The 22,854-nt window shown below is 43.8% G+C and overlaps 1 protein-coding gene across 2 annotated transcripts in view; it reads left to right on the forward strand.

The window, feature by feature from the left end:
- Window positions 1-288: 288 nt before the first annotated feature.
- ARHGAP40 (Rho GTPase activating protein 40) overlaps window positions 289-22,854 on the forward strand; it is a 36,941-nt gene continuing 14,375 nt past the window's right edge. Inside the window, exons 1-6 of one of the 2 annotated variants that reach the window (XM_081916882.1) lie at window positions 289-702; window positions 14,856-15,052; window positions 18,729-18,949; window positions 21,195-21,270; window positions 22,194-22,351; window positions 22,501-22,666. In XM_081916882.1, the coding sequence (XP_081773008.1) occupies window positions 593-702; window positions 14,856-15,052; window positions 18,729-18,949; window positions 21,195-21,270; window positions 22,194-22,351; window positions 22,501-22,666 (928 nt within the window). In that variant the 5' untranslated portion in view covers window positions 289-592. Of the gene's footprint in view, window positions 703-14,855; window positions 15,053-18,728; window positions 18,950-21,194; window positions 21,271-22,190; window positions 22,352-22,500; window positions 22,667-22,854 lie in introns of both variants that reach the window. The other variant, XM_081916881.1, reaches the window with a different exon arrangement.

A 22,854-nucleotide genomic window follows, 5' to 3' on the forward strand; every position in this document is an offset into this window, starting at 1 on the left:
TCTGGAGCCGTATCAGAGCCTTTAAAGTGTAATATTTAAGCTTTTCACTCCCTGCTGTCTGACTCCCAAAAGTAACTGTCTGCACCCTGATAGCATTTGTCGGGGCTAAACTTGGTTGTAGATTGACCTGGTATGGACAGGTATTTCCCGTTTGGTTCCCGCCTCGCAGCCGACCAGAGATTGCCCAAAAGCAGTCAAAGTTTGGATTCTGCTGGCTTCGCCTGTCACTGGTAAAGCCTTGCAATTCCAGCTTGTGCCTTCCTTATGAGCCTTCCAAGCACGAGGTGGTTGATGACTGTTCTTGGACCGAAGTCATGGGTATGTTGGCTAGATTTTTATCTCTCCGTTCTCACCCTGCCGTATATGAGGAGAGAAGAAGGAGGAGGATTTGCTGTCTAATTAGCAGCATTCCTGAGACGTGACTGGGTGGTGCTGCAGCCCTGTTGCGTTTGCTGCAGTCAGCTGCTCAACAATCCAAAAGTGTTCCAGGAACTTACTCTGTTCTGGGACTATTTGAAGAGAGACACAGATGGACTGGTGGTTGGTGTTTCTCTCTGCCGAGAAGAGCAATTTGTACTCTGTATAAAGGAATATGGATAAATTTGGAAAGCATGGCAGGTCTGGATTTGTTAGGACTCGCATTCCTAGACCTCAGGTCCTACTGCAGCCAATCCAGCCTTCTGGTCATCCAGGTGTTTGCAGGTAATTCTCACACCTTTGTTTTGGGATGCCACCTTTTTGGTGATTTACACTAGCATAGAAGGTGGCATGGAGTTAGGAAGACAGTATTATTCTCTGCTGGTAGTGTAATCAAATGGGAAATCCCAAACTTAAGGGACTAATAAAACTCAGTACGCAAAGATTGTAGCAAATACCGGTAATTGATATCGCTTATTTGTTTGTTTGTTTTGCAATAGCAGTCTAAATTGGTGTATTTTAAAAGAGCTTCTTAGTAGGCTGTTTCAGGAAATGCAAAAAGTTGTTTCAGTGTTAGAAACTGCTGCATAAACCCTTATTAAAAAAATGATAACTTGTCTTGGAAACTGTTTCTGAGTAAAGGGAAGTAAAAGGGATAGATTAACTTCTAATGGACTGAAATTTCCTCAATCATAGTTTAGAGCCAAATGTGGGTGTGCGCCCAGAGTTTTTATATAAGATATACATAGGCTACATTTCTCAGCGCCTTTGTTTGCTTGTTGGTTCCAGTGAAAGCAGCTGGACAAGCCTCCAAGGAGATATACTTAGGATCACAGTGTCAGTATATTCATTGTGGTATTGTGGATATTTAGTCAACTATCATGCACTCTGACTTGGGAAGTACTTTCCATTTCCCATATTAATAGAAGGCAGATGGATACATCAATACAAGTTTGGTAGTTTTGTTTTTGTTTTGACAGGCATTTGTTACCAGGAGTTTTTTCTTTGCTTTATATACTTCTCGTTCTAACAGGCTAGTTTTGGGATTTTTGGTGGGGAAGTCGTGACTGAAGGATGGGCTTCTGGGAAATTGTCAAGAAGCAATGGCAAATAAAATAAGAGGAGGGTCTACTTCATTTTGAAATCTTTAGATGGCGCAGTTTAAGATGACTGTGGGGGGTTTTTTTATTTAAAAAATCTTGAAAGTGTTTATAAGGGTCTCAATTTCAATATATCTGTTTTTGTTTTTGCCTCAGACTGCATCATGTATGGGATTTTAGTACAGTGGTACCTCGGGTTAAGTACTTACTGTAATTCGTTCCAGAGGTCCGTTCTTAACCTGAAACTGCTTAACCTGAAGCACCACTTTAGCTAATGGGGCCTCCTGCTGCTGCCATGCTGCCGGAGCCCGACTTCTGTTCTTATCCTGAAGCAAAGTTCTTAACCCGAAACACTATTTCTGGGTTAGCGGAGTGCGTAACCTGAAGCGTATGTAACCTGAAGCATATGTAACCCGAGGTACCACTGTATTAACCAAAGCCTGATGGTGGAAACTCAAATATACTGCTCAAATTGAAATCATGCATGCATGCATGTAAGTCACCCAGTGCTTGCATAATGAATACTCTGTTACGTATTTGCAGGCATGATTGATGGTGCCTGTGACTACGTGATGCTTGCAAAATGATATGCCAAAAATCCCAATAGTTTAATTGCTCTTCCGAATGGCCACATGTTCAATTAGTGTCCTAGTAACCACAGCATCCGTACTGGATTGCCATTAAGATGCCTAGCCTTGTTGAACCCCGCAGTCTTCAGTGCTATCCTTTCCAATAACTGTTACTAAGGCTGTGGTTATTGATCCAGATTCCCTTGCACCATCTCCCACTCCTCCTCACCCTTCCAAATTCAGGTTGATGAAGCCTGTATTTCTAGTGTCAGCACGCCGCCGACTGAGTGCCAGCTGTGCTGCATTTTCTCGCAATTCAAAAAAACCTCACTCGGTCACATTCCACAAGGTGACCAAACTTCATGCAGAAACTATTTGGTGCATTTTTGTGGCGGGGTTAACTTGTCTTCGAGATAAGCCTTAAAATAAACACCTATCCCTTTTTCTCTTTGTCTGTGACCCTGAATTTAACCCAATCTGCACATCTCGCTTCAAAGAAGATGTACTGCTAAGTGGCAGGTGCAGCGCTGAAGTCTGGATTTGGTTTTGTGAGCCAAACTGACCCCTCTCCATCTGGGGGTGGGGGGAAATGGTGACTACAAGGAGCTTATGGATCTGTGCTTTTAATTTGCATGGCCTGCAAATCTCTTTAAGCATGCAGCTTAAGTGGATCCTTCTTGGGTTTTGTTTTGGTGGCCTTGGAAATAGTTTATTCCTCCGCTGTTTACATCATTCCTTGCTAATCACTGAGCCGGAATAGTTTCTGTTTCCCAATGTTCTTGAGCAGCAAATGCTTCCCAAAAATGGTGGTGGGGGGGGGGGAGAGAGAATGCCTCCATTGTTATATGGTAGAAATTTGGTCACCTCTGAAGGATGGGGTGACAAAACTGTGTTAAATTATGTGATAGGTTTTGTACTGATCAAGTTAGTTGCATAACAATCTAAACTGGCTTTTGCCAGCTAGACACCCTCCAGCTGTTTTGGACTACAAGTCCCATCAGCCCTGCACCAGCTGAAAAAGAGGAATTTGTACATTCTACATATCATACTGTCTGGTGGAAGAACATGTTTGACATGTATCAAAATGACTACAAGGCCTGATATTCAAAGCACATGCTGTTTAAAACCCAACTGGAAAACGGTGGTTACCCTTCCAAACTTGTGAGGTGTGGGAAGTGAGGAAGGCCTCCTTTGGAAAGAAATTCCAGAGGGGTTTGGTGGAGGGGAGAGGAAGGAATCATAAAGGTTCCTCTTTGAAAACCTTTCAGATTCCGACTTTCTTTTCATTTCAGTGGCACCAGTAGTGTCCCATTAGGCCTCTCAGTGAATTTTAGAAACAGAGTATTGTGGAGTTGGAAGGGACCACAAGGGTCATCTAGTCCAACCCCCTGAAGTTCAGGAATCTTTTGTCCAGCATGTGGCTTCTCTCCCTGGATCACTCCTACACTTGCCAGGGAAAGTCTGCCACACATCTCAGTGTATGTATTAGTTATGCATTGGCTGACTAGCATGAGTTATAACACCCTGCAGGGTCAGACAGAGGATATTATAAGTATTGAAACAGCGTGCTCAGCTGCTTTTGAACCCTTTGTTTCTTTGTTTCATAATATTTATACAGTATACCGTTTGATTGTAATTTTTTATTGTATTGGAATTTTATTTACAACATAACATAAACCCCCATCCCCCTAATACACACATCCACACTCGTTAAATGTGAACATACAGTGAGCATAACATACAATACAAAAAACCAAATAAAAGACTTCTGTTTGATTGTAAAAAACACACACAAAAGAATCAGCAAAAAGAATAAAACAAAGTGATTAGTCAAGAACAGCCATATAAAACAAAAATAAAAATAATGATAAGAGAAGCAGAGATTAAAACACATGCCAGAATTCTAGATATCTGAGTAGGCTTGCCTAAACAAAAATGTTTTTATAAGGTGCCAAAAAGTGAAAGTGTCTGCCTGATGGCAACAGGCAGGGAGTTCCATACTAAAAGATCAATTTCTTACTAATGCAGAAGGAGTATTGTGTGGCAGCTATGTAACACTGCCGTTTTCGCAGATTGAAGTGGTCAAGTGGTCATGTAAGGGGTAAGGTGGTCCTGTAGGTAAACCAGTCCCAAGCTGCAACAGGGTCTCACTCCTGCCAGCAATCGTGCTGCACCATTTTGCACACTAACTGTAGCTTCTTCAGCCTGGATAGCTCAGTTGGTGGGAGCATGGTGTTGATAATGCCAAGGTTGCAAGTTTGATCCACAAATGGGACAGCTGCAGATTCTTGCATTGCACAGGGTTGGACTAGAAGATGATCAACTCTGCAATTCCGTGATGCTATGAATCTAGATCACGTGCAAGAGAAGCCCAAGTAGAGCATTAGAAGTCGTCTTCTCTCCTCCACCTCCTCTAGATGAGTGGGACAAAGGCCTTTATTGTACATCTGTTGATTTACTGAAATCTAGTCAAGGAATTGGCAGCTGAGCTTAAGAGGGAACCTAGATGTTTGCCTTCCACATCCCATCCAACCGTCTTACAACTTGAGCCACAATGTTTCCAAAACAGTTTTGAAGTACAGTGGTACCTTGGGATGCGAACGGGATCCGTTCCAGAGCCCCGTTCGCATCCCGAGCAGAACGTAAGACGCGGCAGTGTGTCTGCGCGGGTCGTGTTTCGCTGCTTCCGCACATTTTGACAGTCTGCGCATGCATGAGCAGCAAAACCCAGAAGTAACGCGCTCCGTTACTTCCGGGTCACCACGGAGCGAAAGCGTTCAACCTGAAGCGTATTTATCCCGAGGTATGACTGTAGATGAAAACTGCAAAAACTTCTTTAAATTGAGAAAGAAAAGCTGCTGTTTGTTGTCAGGTGAAGCAAGGAAGAGGTTAGTTTAGGCAAAAAACAAACAAGCACTGATCTTGGAGGAAATACGAATTGCCCCACATTGTGCTTTTGGCTCAGCAGCAGAGAAAGCAGGAGATCATCATATATGTAGTAAAGGCTGTTTCATTTTTACCCCTTTGTTATTGATAAATCAGTGTAACAGGAAATGGAAGACACAGCTCATTCAGCATCCAACTCCTTGGCGCATCAGGGATGACTTTGCAGAGGGGCTCTCAGCTGCATGGGCCTCCTTTGAGAGAAGTTCTTCTCTGAACTGTGAGAAAGCCCCTGCATTTTGTAATTGGCTAAGTAGCCTGTCAGGGTTACATTTAGCAGGTGCCAGTGCCATTGGACTTGGTTTCTTCGCTTGATACAGTGATTTGGAAGTGAAGGTAGTCCTCTCTCACTACCCTTTGATTTTGACTTGGCTCATGAATTTGATAAGCAGGTGCTCTCCTTTGAATTGACCTAGTTGCCACAAATGTTGAGAAACTGAATGCCATTTGTGCCTGTAGAGGCAACAGCCACCCTAGTGCATATAGGGAAAAACAGAACTGGGAGTGGTGAGAACTGCCCTGTGGCTGTTATACAATTACTTCACCTCCCCGTTCATTGCCTAATCTTTTTATCCTTTTACGCTAACAGTTTCCATCCACGTTAACACTGAATTGGCATTTGTGGAAAACCTCAGAGCCCTGCTTTGAGCATGTCTACTTATTGGAGTTTTATTTATTTTACAAGGAAATTCACCAAGATAAAAAGAAAAATACAGGCATAATTAATAACGCCAAACAGGGAGAAAGGGAAGAAAGAGCTTCCATTAAGCCACAGGTCATATATGGCTATATTCCTTAGCTCAAAATCAGTGGTCACACATATGTTGATTAAACAATTTCATTTTCATTCTCAAAAAATTATGAAGCCATAACTATTATACAAGGAACAGCCTTGCATTCTACAATGTTGAATAAATACATTCAGTCAGGAAATGCGTGTGAGAAAGAAATTATGTTCTCTTGCTCTAATGAGATACCTTAGCTTGGCCATCAGGGTACAATCTCAACATCTATTAAAGCACTCTGTGATAGATGGAATGTTCCCTGACATCCATTTGGAAATAGGTATCTACAGTATTGGAATTTTGATCTATGAAATTCTTAACCTGTGGTGTTGCTTTGTTGAACTAGTGGCTGCATACAAGAGCCACATATAGTGGAATTAGACCTGAATTCAGATCTGCATTCAGATCTGTTAAAACTATTGGATGGCCATTTGCCCGTATTCTGACTGACCTCCTTTGCAGGGTTTGTGAGAATAACATGAAGGGAGGTAGAAGAGTGGAACAATATGATAATCTTTATTGTCATTGTCCCATACAGAACAACAAAACTGACAAATCTACATAAAAATTCAAAACCCAGCAAGCCTGCTATCCCAGCTATCCCAACTTGGTTAGCCCCTAAAAACTCTGATACCCCATTTTTAAATACAATATACTCCCATAGAGACTCCTTATACTGTGTTTAAAACCAAAATCGCATTTGGGTAGAAACTGTTTCTCAGGCGGCTAGTCCTAGTCTTTATAACCCTGTACCTTCTTCCAGAAGGCAGAAGCTGAAAGAGATCATTTCCGGGGTGCACACTATCCTGCGCTATCTCTGCAGCTTTCTTATGGCACCTGGAAGCATAGATTTGATCCAAGGTGGGAAGAGTGCACCCAATTATTCTCTCCGCAGTCTTTACAACCCTGGACAGCATTGTTTTTTCGCTGACCGTTCAGCTCCCAAACCACACACACAGACCATAAGTTAATACACTCTCCACAGTAAAATGCCATCAACAGGTCCTCTGAGCATGCTCCTCTGAGGTCTTCAGAAGGGTAGGATAAAATGCAATTTAAAAAGGAACTAACCTCCACTGGCCTCTTTTAATGTAAACCATAAAGCAGATAAGCATCATAAAACAGCATTCCAGCAGCAAAGGGAACCAATTCTTTGAATCAGTTACCTCCCAAGACCTGAAGGAAGAGATGTGAAAATCTGAAATCAGACAACAAGCAATGTGTGGGGACAACAGTCAAGTCCACAAGCTTGCTTGTGTCGCAACTTGATTAAGCTTTCCCTGAGCTGATTCACACAACATACTAAGCCACACTTTAGCTTAGCAGGACCATGCAAATGTGCAGACTCCTGGAGGGGAAGTCACATCCGCTTTGCTACAATCTAGTGTTCCACACTAAGCAAAGCCATGGTTTGCCTTCACACAGCCTTGAGTCTCCGTTCCAGTGGCATGCTAAGCCAAAGTGGCAGCAAAAAGGATCTGGGAGGAGCAAATCGGCTCTGGAGCCCAAACAGGAGCCCACCTGTTTGTGCAATATCACAAAACCAAGGTTTAGCTTAGCATGCTGTGTGAACCAGGCCACTGGTACAGTGAATAAACATTAAGAGCCCAGAAGTTTGAACCCTGTATGGGACAGTTGCATATGCCTGCATTTCAGGAAGTTGGACTAGATGAGCCACAGAGTCACTTCCAACTCTATGATTCTGTGCATTCATAGTCCTACTAAGCCAAGATTTGGTATGTTGTGCGATAACAGTGCCAGAGGCTGCAGAGGCCTCTAGGAACTGCAGATGTTTCTGGAGAGGCAAAAGTCCTGGTTGCAGATAATGGGCTGCCATCTCTACACCCTGTTCTAATACAGCACCTATACTGAACAGGTCCTTAGCAGTTGCTAGCCTTTTGCATTCTTGATTTTAATTCTGTTGTATACAACTGATTGGAATATCATGTTTTTTCTGTGTCAGAAATAGATGGTTTCCATGTAAAAAAGCCTGTAAAATCATAAGAAGAGCCTTTTAGATCAGGCCAGTGTCCTACCTGTTATATGGAGATCTCCACACCAATTTTTCAAAGCACATGGCAATCTCCCAAAGGATCCTGGGAACTGTAGTTTGTGAAGGGGGCTATAGGAATTGTAGATCTTGTAAAGAGCAGACTACAGCTCCCAAGATTCTTGGGGAGATGCCATGTGCTTTAAATCTTCCATGTAGAGATCTCTATACAACAGCCAAGTTACTGTGGCATCATCTGAAGTAAGCCCTGCTTTTTGCCTGGCTGGAATGTGCCCTGGACATCTCCTCCTTGCTGAGTAGAGGTGTCTGTCTGTGTGTGTCTGTCTGTGTGTGTGTGTGTGTGTGTGTGTGTGTAGAACCCTCTTGTGTTTTGCATGGGCAGAAAGTACCCTTCTGTACAAAGATAGGCGTTGGATCCACGGCTGCTTCTCATTTCGGCTACTGGGTCCTGCCCACTGTTGGCAGGCGGACCCCAGATCCCCACAAGGGAATGTTACTCACTCCTGCCCTATTGCCATATCTCCCCTTGCCTGTGCCCCTGTTGATCTGCACACCTCAACCTTCCTTCCCTCCCTCTCCACTGTCTCCAATTTTTAACTCTCCAAGGCACATATCTGCCTGCTTTCTCACTTGGCTGCTTTCCCCACCTCTTTTATGATTATTGTTGTTATTGCTGCAAAGTTTCTGCATTGCAAGGGAGTCCTTGTATCAGTTGATCAGGCCAATGTAGGCTTAAGTAATTGCTTAGTACAATCCGTTATTGCAACGAGAGTGCTCCAGGCATAAACTTGGAAGCAAATTAAAGAGGGACTTAGTTTCCCACTTCATTAACCCCCTCCCCCTTGCTCTTTTTTTTATCCCTTTCATCCATCTTCTCTCTGCTAACTGATTATTTGACCTTGAGAGACTAGTTGAAGGTTGGTGGAAGAGCTGAATTTCTTGAAGCTGTCTGTCATGTCCTCTGGCTTCCTACATCTCTTGGCGCCCCTCTTTACCAAATGCTTCCCTGGTTATATGTGTGGTGTGTTTACTATGTATACACAACTTTGTGGCCTGATCCACTTGAGTGGTCAAGCTTTCACCGGGCTCCTCACTCAGCTGTGTCTGAATAAATCTTTTCTGCCTAAGCTCTGATAGCATCAGGCTAAAAGACCATTTAGTTCAGCATCCTGTTCCCACAGTGACCAGTCAGATGCAACAGCACTCTCCCCCAGTTGTGATTCCCAGCAGCTGCTATTCAAAGGTAGACTGTCTCTGACAGTGGAGGTCCATTGCCCCTAGAAATTACTATAGTATTCAGAATTTTCTTCTTCCAGTGTTGTTGACATGAGATGCCACCATCACCATTTCCGTTTATATTGCAAGCTAAGTTGGAACCATTGTGAAGTGGATCACATTATTGTTGGCTTCTGCTTGTGGCAAGCAAGTCTACCCTTTAAAGCAGTTGAGAACAATAAGAGGAAATGCTCTTTATTAACGCAGCTGCTGAACTGGAAGGCTGTCTAATTCCATCCTCCATGTGGAAAGGGCGTTGAGAAACGCAAGGCAGGAATCCAATAGCTTGCGGGGGCGGGGAGCATCTATTTGGGTGGAATGATTCAACCTTGGAACAACCGACTGCATAGCAACCTTGGCTTATGTTTACTGGTCAGTAACCAGTGCAAAGGGCATATTTTGGCCCTGTGTGCATCTTTTCCCTTTTTTGGGGTCTGTTTTTATGGTTATGAATATTGAAAGTTACTTGATGGGCTCTAATGTTGAGTTAACAACTGGAAATGTCCACTAAGGTTATGTCCACATTAGTGGCTTAAAATGCAGCAAATCTGTTTTCGCCTTCTGCGTTTCAAGTCATATTTGCATGGTGCTGTACACATCATAAGAGGAAGTGGGGATATCATCATCACCCAATGTGCGCAGCCTATTCAGACACACATGCCCCGAACTCTCAAATGTGCACATATGTCTTAAGTTCGATGTGAATGTGGCTTAAGTTTTCTAGTTGGATTGAAGCGGGTTGGGGGGGGCACATCAAAAGCAGTAGATCTCCAGTAAGTGAAGGAATGATATGGTTTGTGGTTACCATCATGTGTATATGACTTCAACTAGCAGAGTGAGTACACTGGATATAGAGTAAGTAGCAATGCACACACAGCCCTAGATTGCAATTCTCTGCACCCTTAGCTGGGAGTAATCTTCTTTGAACACCACATCTGACATAACATGTATGGGATTCATCTGCTTGGATGACTTAATTTCTTACAGGCACACCACAAATCAGGTTGAGAAGAAGAAGAAGAAGAAGAAGAAGAAGAAGAAGAAGAAGAAGAAGAAGAAGAAGAAAGTAGTATGGATAGGAAATTAACAGCTAACCACTTGTGTTCTGGGTCCTTAAGCACATATAATGAGATTCAGGGCAGAGCTATGTCTTCTTTCTTCTCTTTCTTTGGCGATCACTCGTAGCCGAGTAAGATTGTCTTCCATAAACACAGGTTTAACAATGAGTCCGTAAGTGACTGTGGAGGCCAATTCTGGATCCACACGTCCTTCCACAGTGGGGACATTGGTTTACGAGCGGGAGCTGATCACAGTGTGGATTTGCCAAGCGTGCCTTCCTCCTAGCATGTTTCTCCCTTGCGTCCTGAGGTTGAGTGTCTTCAAAGTCCATGACACCTTTGGTAAAGGCTGTTATCATAGCGTTGACAGGCCCAGGTTTTGACTTCCAAAATGTATGCATTTGCTATTCCTAAAGCATGAGGGCAGTGCTATATGCGACTTGGTTGTTGGATAGGGGGCAACGCAACGCCAGCACTTAAGGGTGCAATCCAAACCCACAGTCGACGTCATGTGTGTTGGGTAGGGTGAAGTTATCCCTTCACCCAGCTCAGAACAGCTCCCTGCCTATGGAATGATGATCCCTGCTCTGCCACAGGCAGAGGTACTGCTGGTGTACTCTGGATAAAGCCTGGAAATGGAGCATCTGGGGAGAGGGCAAGGGCTGAGCCAGCCTGGGAACCACTGGTGAGTTCGTGACCTTCCTCTGCTTGACAGGAGTTTGGATTACGCAGTAAGGTTTTTTTTAAAAAAATAAAAATATTGAAAATTAAAATATGAGAATTCAAGTGAACTTGATTTAGTCATCTTCTTCTAACCCTCTTCCCCACTGTGCTATTGTAGCAGCTGCCCCCAATGATTCATTGCCAAAATAATCTACACTTTATCTAAATTGCTCCTCGCCAGAGATCACTCAGTGTTCCTTCCTTGCTGCCTTCAAAGGGAATTCTACATAACTTCACTGACGCACACGTTGATTCAACGACCTCCATGTTTCCAGATGTTGCATATTTTTCAAAGTATTTCTTGAATCCCATACGTTGTGTTTCCATAAAACATAGCAGATTCTAATCTACATCAGAAACAGCAACTTTGAAGTGTCCGTATGTGTGTGTTCAATTTTATTTGGAAAGCATAATTCTCTGGAAATGTAGCACAAAGCAGATTCTTCTGTGACTGCTACTATTAGTGAGCAAAGGCATTGAAATGCAACAAGTTTAAAGTTGCACTCCTTCTCTATGCATGGTTAGTCCTTGTAACTCATTGCCACAGGACATGGGTAGGCAAACAAAGGGCCAGGGTCGGGATCTGGCCCAATCATCTTCTAAATCCGGCCCACGGATGGTCCAGGAATCAGCGTGTTTTTACATGAGTAGAATGTGTGCTTTTATTTAAAATGCATCTCTGGGTTATTTGTGGGGCATAGGAATTCGTTCACCCCACCCCCCAAAAAAATATATATTGTGGCTTCTTTCACTTCAATTAAAAGTGGAGGATGTGATGTGGTCACTCCTCCCATGGGTTTGTTTTGTTTTGTTTTGTTTGTTTGTTTGTTCAGGAATGGTGTGCAGCCAGAGAAACTGCAAAGCGCCGGATAAATCAAACATTTGCAAATTCTTAAGTGTCCTACAAAAGAGGCAGAAATACAAAAACACCTTTTGCAGGTGAAGAGAAATTTGAAGACAGTTTTGGCACAGCACAAGATCTGTGCAGCACATCCTATTGCTGGTGTGAGAGCGAGGTGCTGCCTTGGGCCTCTTCCGCTGAGGAGGTGGGATTAGGCCCCTGGTTCATGACATCCTTCTTAGTGGAGGCATACCTTTCTTGCCCTCCCTACCTCAGCTAAGGACAATGTCATCTGGGTCTGTGCCTGTGAAAAGGATCAAGGGAAGGGAAGCTGGAGTGTTGGTGTGAGACTAAGTCAGAGAACTAGCTTTGAGCTCTGGAGAACACCTTTTAGGGCTGTCCCACAGGAGAGCTGATACGGGCACAAGAGACTTCACTCTTTGTAGAAGTAAAGCTTTGTCTCCACATATGCTCAACTTGGTTATGGCTTGCTTATGTGGTATCTTTGCCTCATGGTGGTGTCTCCTGAAATACCAATCTTGTCACAGTTACCAATGCCTGGCAATGCCTACATTGGATTACGATTATATTAATGTTATTTGTTTATTTGAGATATTTCTACACTGCTTAATTATTCCCCCTTCTTAAAAAAAAACCATCAGAAAAGGGGACAATAAGACAATAAACAATTATTGTGAAATCAAACAGAACCTTGAAATGCCTGTTGTAATGCATTATACACGGGCTGCTTGTGAAGAAAGTTCAGAAACAAAATGGGAGAGGAAGGTTATTAAGTTGGAATTGATCAGCTATTGTCAGTATTGAAAGACCTTCTTGGCTCCTGAGTGGTTGCCAGGCACAATGCACAGTACCGTTGTTTTGTTTTGTTTGCCTGTCAAACCATAAATAGCCTAGGACCCAGATTATCTGAAGCATCACCTACTCGCAGATGAACCTATCAAAGTGTAGACATAGTCAGATGAGGTCCTGCTTTTGAGGTCCACCAGCTTCAGGAGTGTGGCTTGTCAGTGTTGGTAACTCTTGCAAACGCTTCTGCCTGGTGCTCACCCTACTATTCCCAAGGCATGGAATGATGGCATTGGTAGATAACTTTTCCTGTTAATGCTGAAGCTTTTCCTGCCTGATTTGGACAACTTCATTTTGTGTTTTCTTGCTGCATTGTCTTAACTGTGTATGTACGTTGCGTGGGAAATTATTGATTTGGTATAAATCGTTAAACAAAAGTTTGGATTTGTGGGTGAGTTTAGGCAGGTTTTATGAAAGCTGAATGCAGTGGGAAATGTATTACAAATGCTTTGAACTAAGTGACCTCAAGACGTATTGTTTCAAATGAATTAAGGAGGCAAATAGTATACAATCATTCTGGATGATTTAATCATTCTTGAGTGAGTTTGACTATACAGTATATCATTATCTTGTAGCAATTTTTTGGCCCCCAAAGGGAAGGTGGCTGCAGCAGGTTTTCCTCCTCACGTTACTGTGATTTCCCTCCCCATTGCAGCACTGGCTGCAAGGAGGGGTTCCTCTTTGCCTTTTTGCAATACGAGGGGAATTTAAGATGGGTCACCTGAGCTCTGGGATGGGCTCTGTGACTGCACTGTGCTAAGAATATAAGAGCTTGCTGGATCAGGCCAGTGACTCATCTACTTCAGCCTCCTGTTCTCATAATAGCCAACCAGATGTGTGTCGGAAGCAAGATATGAGTGCAACAGCGCTCTGCCCATCTCCATTTCTGAGCAACTGGTATTCAGAGGCATACTGCTAATAGCCTTTATGTGTGTGGTATACAGTCATACCTCGTGTTGCGTTAGGTTCATGCTGCGTCTTTTCAGCTTGCGAAGCGGCAAACCCGGAAGTGTATATAGATTGTGTCCGCAACTAGAGGTACCACTCGTTCCAGAGGTCCGTTCTTAACCTGAAACTGTTCTTAACCTGAGGTACCACTTTAGCTAATGGGGCCTCCCGCTGTTGCCGTGCTGCCGCCGCGCGATTTCTGTTCTCATCCCGAAGTAAAGTTCTTAACCCAAGGTACTACTTCCGGGTTAGTGGAGACTGTAACCCGAAGTGTTTGTAACCCGAGGTGTTTGTAACCTGAGTCTGGGATCTGTTCCGGAGCCCCGGACGCTCAATGAAAGGGACACTCGACAAATCGCCGCTTTGCGCAAGCGCACGGAGTGGTTTGCGCTTCTGCACATGCGTGAGCGGCAAACCCAGAAGTAACCTGTTCTGGTACTTCTAGGTTTGCCGCTGACGTTCGCCAAAATGGACAGTCGACGGGGTGGACATTCGCGGAGGTATTACTGTATGTGTGTGCATGTGTGAAGTTAAGAAGTAACAATGCCCACTGCATGCCTGCTGCCCTGGGGGTTTTGCAAAAGGGGCAATGTGACCCTTGGGCTGAAAAAGTTTACCCAGCCCCTGTGGGTTGAGTTTGGCAGGGTGCTTTTAGTGGGTTGTATGTGGCTTAAAGGACGCAAGAGGCACTGTGGGTTAAATCATGGAGCCTAGGACTTGCCGATCAGAAGGTTGGCGGTTCGAATCCCCGCGACGGGGTGAGCTCCCGTTGCTTTGTCCTTGCCCCACGTGCTACCAATTCTTAGTTCTCTCCCATCACCTTGCACCCAAATAGGCACACACAAAGACCAATGAAGTGAAGCCCCTCTGTGCTCATGCCATATTTAAAAGGCTTCCAGGTCAGACTCACATTTTCCTGGGATTGCAGTGATTTTCCTCTTCAAGGTTTGGAAGCTTTGACTCTCACAGGCTTAAATCAGTTCTGAATCTTTTCCAAGAACCAGAAGCTCTGGTTCTTCCTTTGCATTCTCTGCAGAGTGTTCCCTTCTAGGTCATGTACAGGACAGTTCAAGGAAGCTTGCATTGTTGCAGCTCCACTCACGTCAGAAGACTGGGCTCGGTTTTATCCTTCAGCCCACATTATCACTAAACAAAAACAGAAAAATAAGACACTTTGGAATTTTATCTTTTTTCTGGATGTCATCTTTGTTGGGAGAATGATGGGTTTTTTGTGTGTGTGTTCACGCAGTAAGCATGAATGCCAAGCAGATATCTTTCAGTCTCTGAAACATTTGCTTTCCTTTTCCCTCCTCATTAGAAATTGCGCTTGCAGAATGAGCCGCTTTCCTCGGAAAAGTTCCTCGGAGCTGCTGCAGTCAGAATGCAGGCATTCCAGGGCAGATTCCTCGAGCAACTTAGCAATGGATACTTTTTGGCTAGAGGTGGAGAGCATCAAAGAGAGTACCGAATGTGAGCCGGACGAATGCAACCTTACGGATGCCAAACCCCCAGAAGGTAAAAAGTTTCAGTAGCTCCACTTGAGTTGTGGGAATGCAGAATAATTTGCAAAAGTGCCTGTTTACTGGAGTCATCAGCTGAGTAAGATGCTTAAAGGGGGGGGAGGCATATTTTATTATTTATTTTTGTGCTGCATTTACCATATTTTTTTGCTCCATAAGATGCACTTTTTCCCTCCTAAAAAGTAAGGGAAAATGTGTGTGCACCTTATGGAGCGAATGCAGGCTGTGCAGCTGTCGCTGAAGCCAGCAGAGCAAGAGCGAGAGCTGCGCAGCGCCTCTTGTTCTGTTGGCTTCCCAGTGAAGAGGAACAGAAGGGAGCCCTTATGGAGCCCCTTCCATCCCTCATCCTGCTTCGCTGGGAGGCCAGCAGACCAAGAGGCACTGCGCAGCTCTCACTCTCGCTCTGCTGGGTTCAGCAGCGCAGCGCAGCACCTCTTCAGCGAAGTGGGAGGAGGAACGGAAGGGAGCGCTTATGGAGCCCCTTCCGTTCCTCCTCCCGCTTTGCTGGGAAGCCAGCAGAGCAAGAGCCACAGCGCAGCTATCGCTCTTGCTCTGCTGGCTTTAGCAATAGCTGCACAGCTTGCTCTGGCTTTTCAGGTTGGTGGGAGAAGAGATGGAGGGCAGCCTGTCAGTCCCTTCTCTCACCTCCCAGAAAAGCCAGCAAGAGCCGCTCTATCTTTAAAGAACCACGCCGAGCAAGCGTGTCTGCGACTCTTTGCTGGCTTTTCTTGTTTTCCTCCTCTGAAAACTAGGTGCGTCTTATGGTCTGGTGCATCTTATAGAGCGAAAAATGCGGTATATCCCACCCTTTCCTCCAAGTAGTCTAAGGTTTCATATATTTAATTCTCCTGTGAGGTAGGTTAGGCCAAGGTCGCAGGTTCAACCTCCTTAAAGGACAGCTTCATATTCCTGCATTGCAGGGGTTTGGAACAGGGTCCCTTCCAACTCTGTGATTCTATGAAATCCTTCTGTGTTTGAGGGGCAAAAGAAGTCCCTGTAGACATGTGACTGGTTCCCAGATGATGAACTGAAATTCTGAAAACCAGTTTCTGGAAACTGCAGGAGGGGAGAGTGCTCTTGTGCTCATATCCTGCTTGCAGGTTTCTTAGAGGCATCTGTCTGGTCAGCAGCTATGAGAACAGAATGCTGGATAGATGAGCCATTGCACTGATCTTGCGGGCTCTTTTGTGTTCTGTGTTTTTAGGGGTATGGAGTTTGGGGTTCATTGTTGTGAAACTTGGGTCATGGAATTTGTTTTGAAAATAATGCGTAATAGTACCCTTAATTCCCCACTTCCCATTTTTTTAAATAAGATTCTTAAAAACAAACAAACCCAGACATATTAATAATTGGTTGTGCGCACACCTTTCTCCTTCACCAAGAAGAATTGGGCTATAAATGGATGCCGAGTTTTGTGGTTCCATCCCCCAAGGGGTATGTTGCATGTCTGGCTAGACTTAAGGGGAGAGGAAATGAAAACTCCTATGGGGAAACAACTACCTCTGCCTTTAAGAGGAACTGAGTAATAATCATTGCTTGCTTGGAATTTCTTGCTTGTGACCAAAGCTTGTCAGAAGAAAACAACTAAACAACAGAAGGTGGTATGCTGCTTTTCGTGTTAATACAGTCGTACCTTGGTTCTCGAACGGAATCTGTTCTGGAAGTCCATTCAACTTCCGAAAATGTTCGAAAACCAAAGAACGGCTTCTGACTGACTGCAGGAGCTTCCTGCACTCAATTGGAAGCAGCAAAAGCCGTGTTGGACATTTGGCTTCCAAAAAACGTTAGCAAACCGGAACACTTACTTCTGGGTTTGTGGCATTCAGGAGCCAAAACGTTTGAGTCACAAGGCGTTCAAGAACCAAGGTACGACTCTATGTCTGTGTGTGTATATACACTCCTTAGTTTCACAGTAAATGCTGATGCTACACAAAGCCTAATTGTTTGGACCCACTAGGTGGTGCTACAAATAATCTCTTTTCCAATAGCCTGTTTCTCTGTGTGTAAGCATCTTAGTTGGCCCTACACAGGGCCTAATTGTTTGGGACCACTGGGGAGTGCTGCAGGTAGTCCATTATCCAGTAGCCTTTTTAAATGTATTGGAGGTTTTCCAGAGCAATCATAAATTTGAGCATGGGAGGAAATGTCACGTCCTGCATAGATGAACAGCCCTATAAAGAAAATAGTTGGGGATATTATCCTCATTTTAAGAGAAATTGAATTTTATTCTCAGCAGAAAACCATTGTTTATCCATGGATAAAACGCTAGAACATACAGACAGACAGAACCAAATAGATCCATAACATACATCCAACACAAAATTGGAAAAACTACAGTCATGGTGAAGGTTTGTTTTTTGCGCAATTGTATTTCCATATGAGAAAAGGCTTAACCTGTTGAAGTGTTTGCCCAGAAAATAAGACAGACGCAGGAAAAGTGCATTAAAAGGGAAGGGGAAACAGCAGGTCTTTAGGACCCTGAGGGTTCCTATTACCTGCTGTTCAGACAACTCACCAGCCAGAGTTCTGACTTCACTCATTGGCTAAAAGAACTGGCAGGTGGGATCAGCCAGTCTTGCTCATTTTACAGAAATTGCTTAGATTGGTACCTGTATATTTTACTGCATAGCTTGCTTTAGAGGAGAGCTTAAGACTTTGTTTTTAAAAACAATGAAAGCTCAGAGTCTTGCGACTGTGGGGCCCAGGCTGGCGACCTCAGATGCGGAGCATATAATCCACTGCAGTAATCTATTGCAACTAAAGCATATGCTTCCTTAGCTAGATAATATTTCCCCAGGAAGAGTCACAGCTGGTGCACCAGACTAAACTGAGCAGAGGCACATTTGGCCACTGCTGCCACCTGGCTCTTCAGACGTAAAGCTGCACCCAGGAGCAGTCCTAAACTGCAAACCTGATTCTTCAAGGGAAGTCACCCTCATCCAAAAACAGGTTGAATCCTTCTTCTGTCGCCTGATTTAGGAGCACAACTGTCCCGTCTTGATTGAGGCCTCCTTAGTCCAGCTCCAGAACTCTACATCAGTGATAGTTCATAGACTCATCATTATTTTGTGGGTTTTCTTTGGGCGTTTTTTGTATTCCAGCTGTTGAACTGCCCATGATAGATGCTGTGTAACTGCTTTTGGAAACCTCAAAGGTAGGCCACCTAGGTATGTGGTTTCAGGTAGTTTGATGGAAATGCCTTGGCTTGCCTCCTTTTCTTCATGAGAAGGAGGGACCACATAACATATATCTTGCTTATGGGAGTTCTGAGGTTCAGTCCCCTTGTAGGAAGAGAGGATGTTGGGTAAGGAGGACTGGCAAAGACTCCTCTGCCTGAAACAGTGAAGAACCACCACCACCTGGCATAGTCTGTTTGCACCAGATGGACCACTAGTCTAGCCCAAGACTTTATCTGCTATGCACCTTTAAGAGCTGAATGACAGGCAGAAATTCAACACACTCAACATGCTGAAATTATGCCTGTCATGCATCTGTTAAAAACATCATCTTGGCCAGGTTTGGGGGAGGTGACAACTGACCCTAGCTAGGATAAACATGGTAACCTGCCAGAAGGCTGGGAGCTGGGCAGTCTAGCCTACCAGGATTTACCGACTCTGTGGCTCTTCTCATTTTTTGACCTTGCCTTCCTCCTTGTTCCTTGTACCTCTCAGAAGGGGAAGCTGAAGCCGAATGGCTCCAAGACGCAGGGCTTTCGGATCTAATTGGGGACCACGCCGCAGAGAATGGCAACAGTGTCCTGCTTTCCACGTTGACCAAGACTCAGGCGGCAGCTGTGCAGCGACGGCTTGACACTTACACCCGCTCTCGGAGAAAGAAGAACAAGCAGCCTGTCCGTGATGTCCGAGACATCTTTGGAGTGGTTGGCTCTGCGGTGTGTTTACTTCACATGCTTTGCTCTGCAATCGGCCCCCGACCCCACTTTTCCAGCTCTTGTTCCTCCATTAATAGAATGGAGTTGAAATACAATCATGGAACTACTGTACAGTCACAGAGGTATCCTGATTCAACCTGATAAGGGCTGAACTCTGTTGCACAAACATTCATGATGTGGGCTTACAGTTCTCCTCTCTTATTTTCCTTTTTGCTTTTCTATTATACTATCACACCTGAACTGAAAGTGTTTTTAAAAAACAACAACAGACAAGTGTGCCCATAACTCGCAGCCCCACCCAGTGGGTTGTCAGCTGATGGAGCAACCCAGTTTTAAAACAACTGTAGAGCTTACAGTCCTAATATTAAGCAAATTTAACAGTGCCCTGGGGGAGAAATGTACTTAAACTCACAGTAGGTTTATTTTGTGTGTGTGAAAAATTTGTTGAAAAAAGAACTCCTGGGCTCTAAACTGCAACCATGAGCTGCCAGTTACAGGACATCAAGACTTGTCTGAATTTCTGCAATCTCTGTTGGTTAAATACCAAGAATTGTCTCCTTTGCCCCTAGCAGCTTTGATTTAATTTTAGAACTTTTGAACCCCACCTTGAGTAATCTATTTTTGGTTGACAAAACAACCTGGTGGCTGAGTGCCACACACCCAGATTGTTCAGTGACTCTCTAAAAATTTGGAGCATTTCAGCATCACATAGTGTGCCTTCTGTGCACTGACCCATAGCTACTATGCTCCTGGGATGTCTGCAGGTCTTGTTGAAGGAAAAAGAGAACAGTGAAACTTCTCTGACTCAGGTTGTCTCACTTGATTTGCATTAGCACTGATCCGCTTTTTGCGCTTTGATCTATGGCTGTATGACATCAGTGTTCAATTTGAAATAGAGCTTAGCAAAGAACCTTAATTCCCAGGTGAAGCACTGAAGCAAATGCAGGAATCATGACACCACCCAGCTACGCCAAGAATGCCCTTTCCTTTTAAGCATAGAAATTAGAGCTCATAATTTCCAGGTGGGAAGACAAGGCTTTCAGGTGGGATGGGTTCTCGGTCCCTCTCTTTGAAACTATACCTTGATGCTGCTGTACCATAAGATCTAGTGTACCTCCCTTAGACAATATTAACCACTGTGTGGCAAAATAATAATAATAATAATAATAATAATAATAATAATAATAATAATAATATATATATATATATATATATATATATATATATATATATATATATATATGCTTTCGTAGATTTTCACGGGTACAGGAATGCAGGTTTTGGTGTCCTCGGGTGTCTTCCCGTGTAAAAGTTGGGGTGTCTAGGCGACGTTTCGACGAGGTCTCACTGAAGATGACGAGTGAGACCTCGTCGAAACGTCGCCTAGACACCCCAACTTTTACACGGGAAGACACCCGAGGACACCAAAACCTGCATATATATATATATATATATATATATATATATATATATATATATATATATATATTATACCCTGCCCATCTGGCTGAGTCCCCCCAGCCACTCTGGGCGGCTCCCAATCAAATGTTAAAAACAATACAATCATAATAATGAATAGTTGGAAGCAGTTTTGAATTTGGGAAAAAGAACTGGCTGAAATTATTCCATATTGACAGGAATCCTGCCTAAGTATAGAGGTTGGATCTAGCTGTTCATAACCATTAGGCATTGGAAATATAGATATCCCGTATGCGGATATGCTCAAGAAAGGGGATTCATTCTTCATTTGCTGCAGTTGCCTATTCATATTGAGTTTTACTCAAAAAGCTGGTAGAAGTTCTGCATTATAAATCTGTACTTAATACCTACCAATGATAGCATATTCTTGGTGGGATTATGCCACTGACCAGCAGTGAGAGTTTGGAGCATGTCAAGATTCTAACACTTCTTCTGGACAACGAGTTCCTTTTTAATATTCCCAGCTTCCTCTTCTCCGTGACCAGTGAGGCATCCTTTTTTATTTGGGGAGGAAGGGCTGTAGCTGTGTTGGTAGAGGAAGTGTTTTGAGTGCAGAAGCTCTCAGGTTCAGTCTCTGGGGTCTCCAAATCGTACAAGCTATCGATTCAGTTTAGACATCACTGATCTGGGTGGACTGGTTTTGTCAGACTTGTCATAAGGCAAACTTCCTACATTTCTGTTTTGCTTCCCTGTGTCTAAGGCCTGGTATTCTGTTAATAGATTTCATGGAACGTGGCTTCATTTATGTTCTTTGTCCTGCATGTAGGAGACTGAGCCAGAGACAAATCTGGAAATGGACAGATCACACCGCACGTCTGCATCGTCAAATAACATCCAGAAAAGTAAGACAGTAGCTGTATTGTCATGGGTAGAGAGAAGGGAATAGATCATTTAAAAGTCTTAAGTCTAGGCTTCCAACCTACAGTCCCGTACATGCAGGGAATAATGTCCCATTGAACTGAATGGGGCTTAATGTTGAGTAGGCATATACAGGAACAGCAGTAGGTAGGCTTAATGTTATACAGCATTTCCCAAGGAAGGCTTAGTTAATTCTTGCTTTCCCATTGTCACAGAGGGCAATGATTCATTAATTCAACGTACTTAGGATAGGTGAAGCTCCATGTGAACCTTTGATATATTATAGAAACAGGAGTGTGGGATATGGAATTTTAATGGAATTTAATGGAAATTTTGTGGGAATTGTGATGTCAGTTTGCAAGTAAAAGTGACCCAAAGCAGGTTAAAAAGTGAAACTCATCAAGCTGCCTTGATTGATCAGACCAGACCTAAAACACGGGAATAGCCTGCATTGTAACATCATTTCAAAAGCAGCTAGATTTGCAAATCAAAAGACCTTGTTGTAGCCTATTTGGGTAAAAAAGACTTGATTTTTACTAGCAATGGATTAGCTGTATTTCAGGATATAAACTCAGGTGATTTTTAACTTCTCAGTTGCCTTGCGTGCTCAGCTTTATATCTTAGCATAAGCCCACCTTCCGCAATATGACACATTCCAGATGTTTTTCAACTACAACTCCTGTCAGTCCCATCAAGCATGGCTGTGCTGATGGGAGTTGTAGTCCAAAACATCTGAAATTCTCCAGGTTTGAGTAGGCTGGTATAAGCTCCTCAAATGGGCCAGAATGTGGTCAGTGCTCAGTCTAAATGTGCAGTTCAGGTGCCTGTTATAATTATGCATTTAAGTTCAGGTCCATCTTGTGTTGCAAATCTTGAATGCACCTTTGCATCCCACCCACCTTAGCAGATCCAACGGAAACCCAGGACTTCCCATCGCCACTGAGAGGCTCTGCAAGAGAGGAGCTATTCAGCACGGAAATTGCTTATTCTGAGCAGGCAGCCATCCTACTCAAAGGATCTTTCCCAAGGGAATCCAGGAGGATAAAGGATGAGAGTTGTTTACCTGTAAGTGCAAGACTTTGCTATATCCTAGCAGATTCCTGTGGCTGTGATTTGACAGTAATGATAATAATCACCAATAATAGCGACATAATAATTTGCATTGACTCTGATATGTCACTCCAGTCTCCATCCCACTGTCCTTTTTGCTTTAGAAATTTAAGATTCCCAAGGGGAGGCTGGGAGTGACCAGGATTGGAGACTTATCTCTGCAGGATATGAAAAAGATTCCCACTCTGGCACTCATTGAGCTAACCGCTCTCTGCGACGTCGTTGGCTTGGAGCTGAAGAGAAACAAAGCAGTAAAGCGGAAGGCTGCAGGTACCTGTTTTCCTGGTGCTTCTTAGCATGAATTTGACATCTTGTGGTTCTTGTCACTGACTAAAATTAGGGAAGGAAAACTATTGGTAGTTCTCAGCAATCTGAGTAAAAGGGCTTATCTGCAAGCAGTCTCCTTTTGGTAGAGCTTGCAGATGTTTTGTTCAGCAGATTTGGTGTATGTACGGCAA

Source organism: Podarcis melisellensis (genome assembly GCF_964234715.1).
Source record: "Podarcis melisellensis genome assembly, chromosome: 6".
Taxonomy (NCBI): Eukaryota; Metazoa; Chordata; class Lepidosauria; order Squamata; family Lacertidae; genus Podarcis; species Podarcis melisellensis.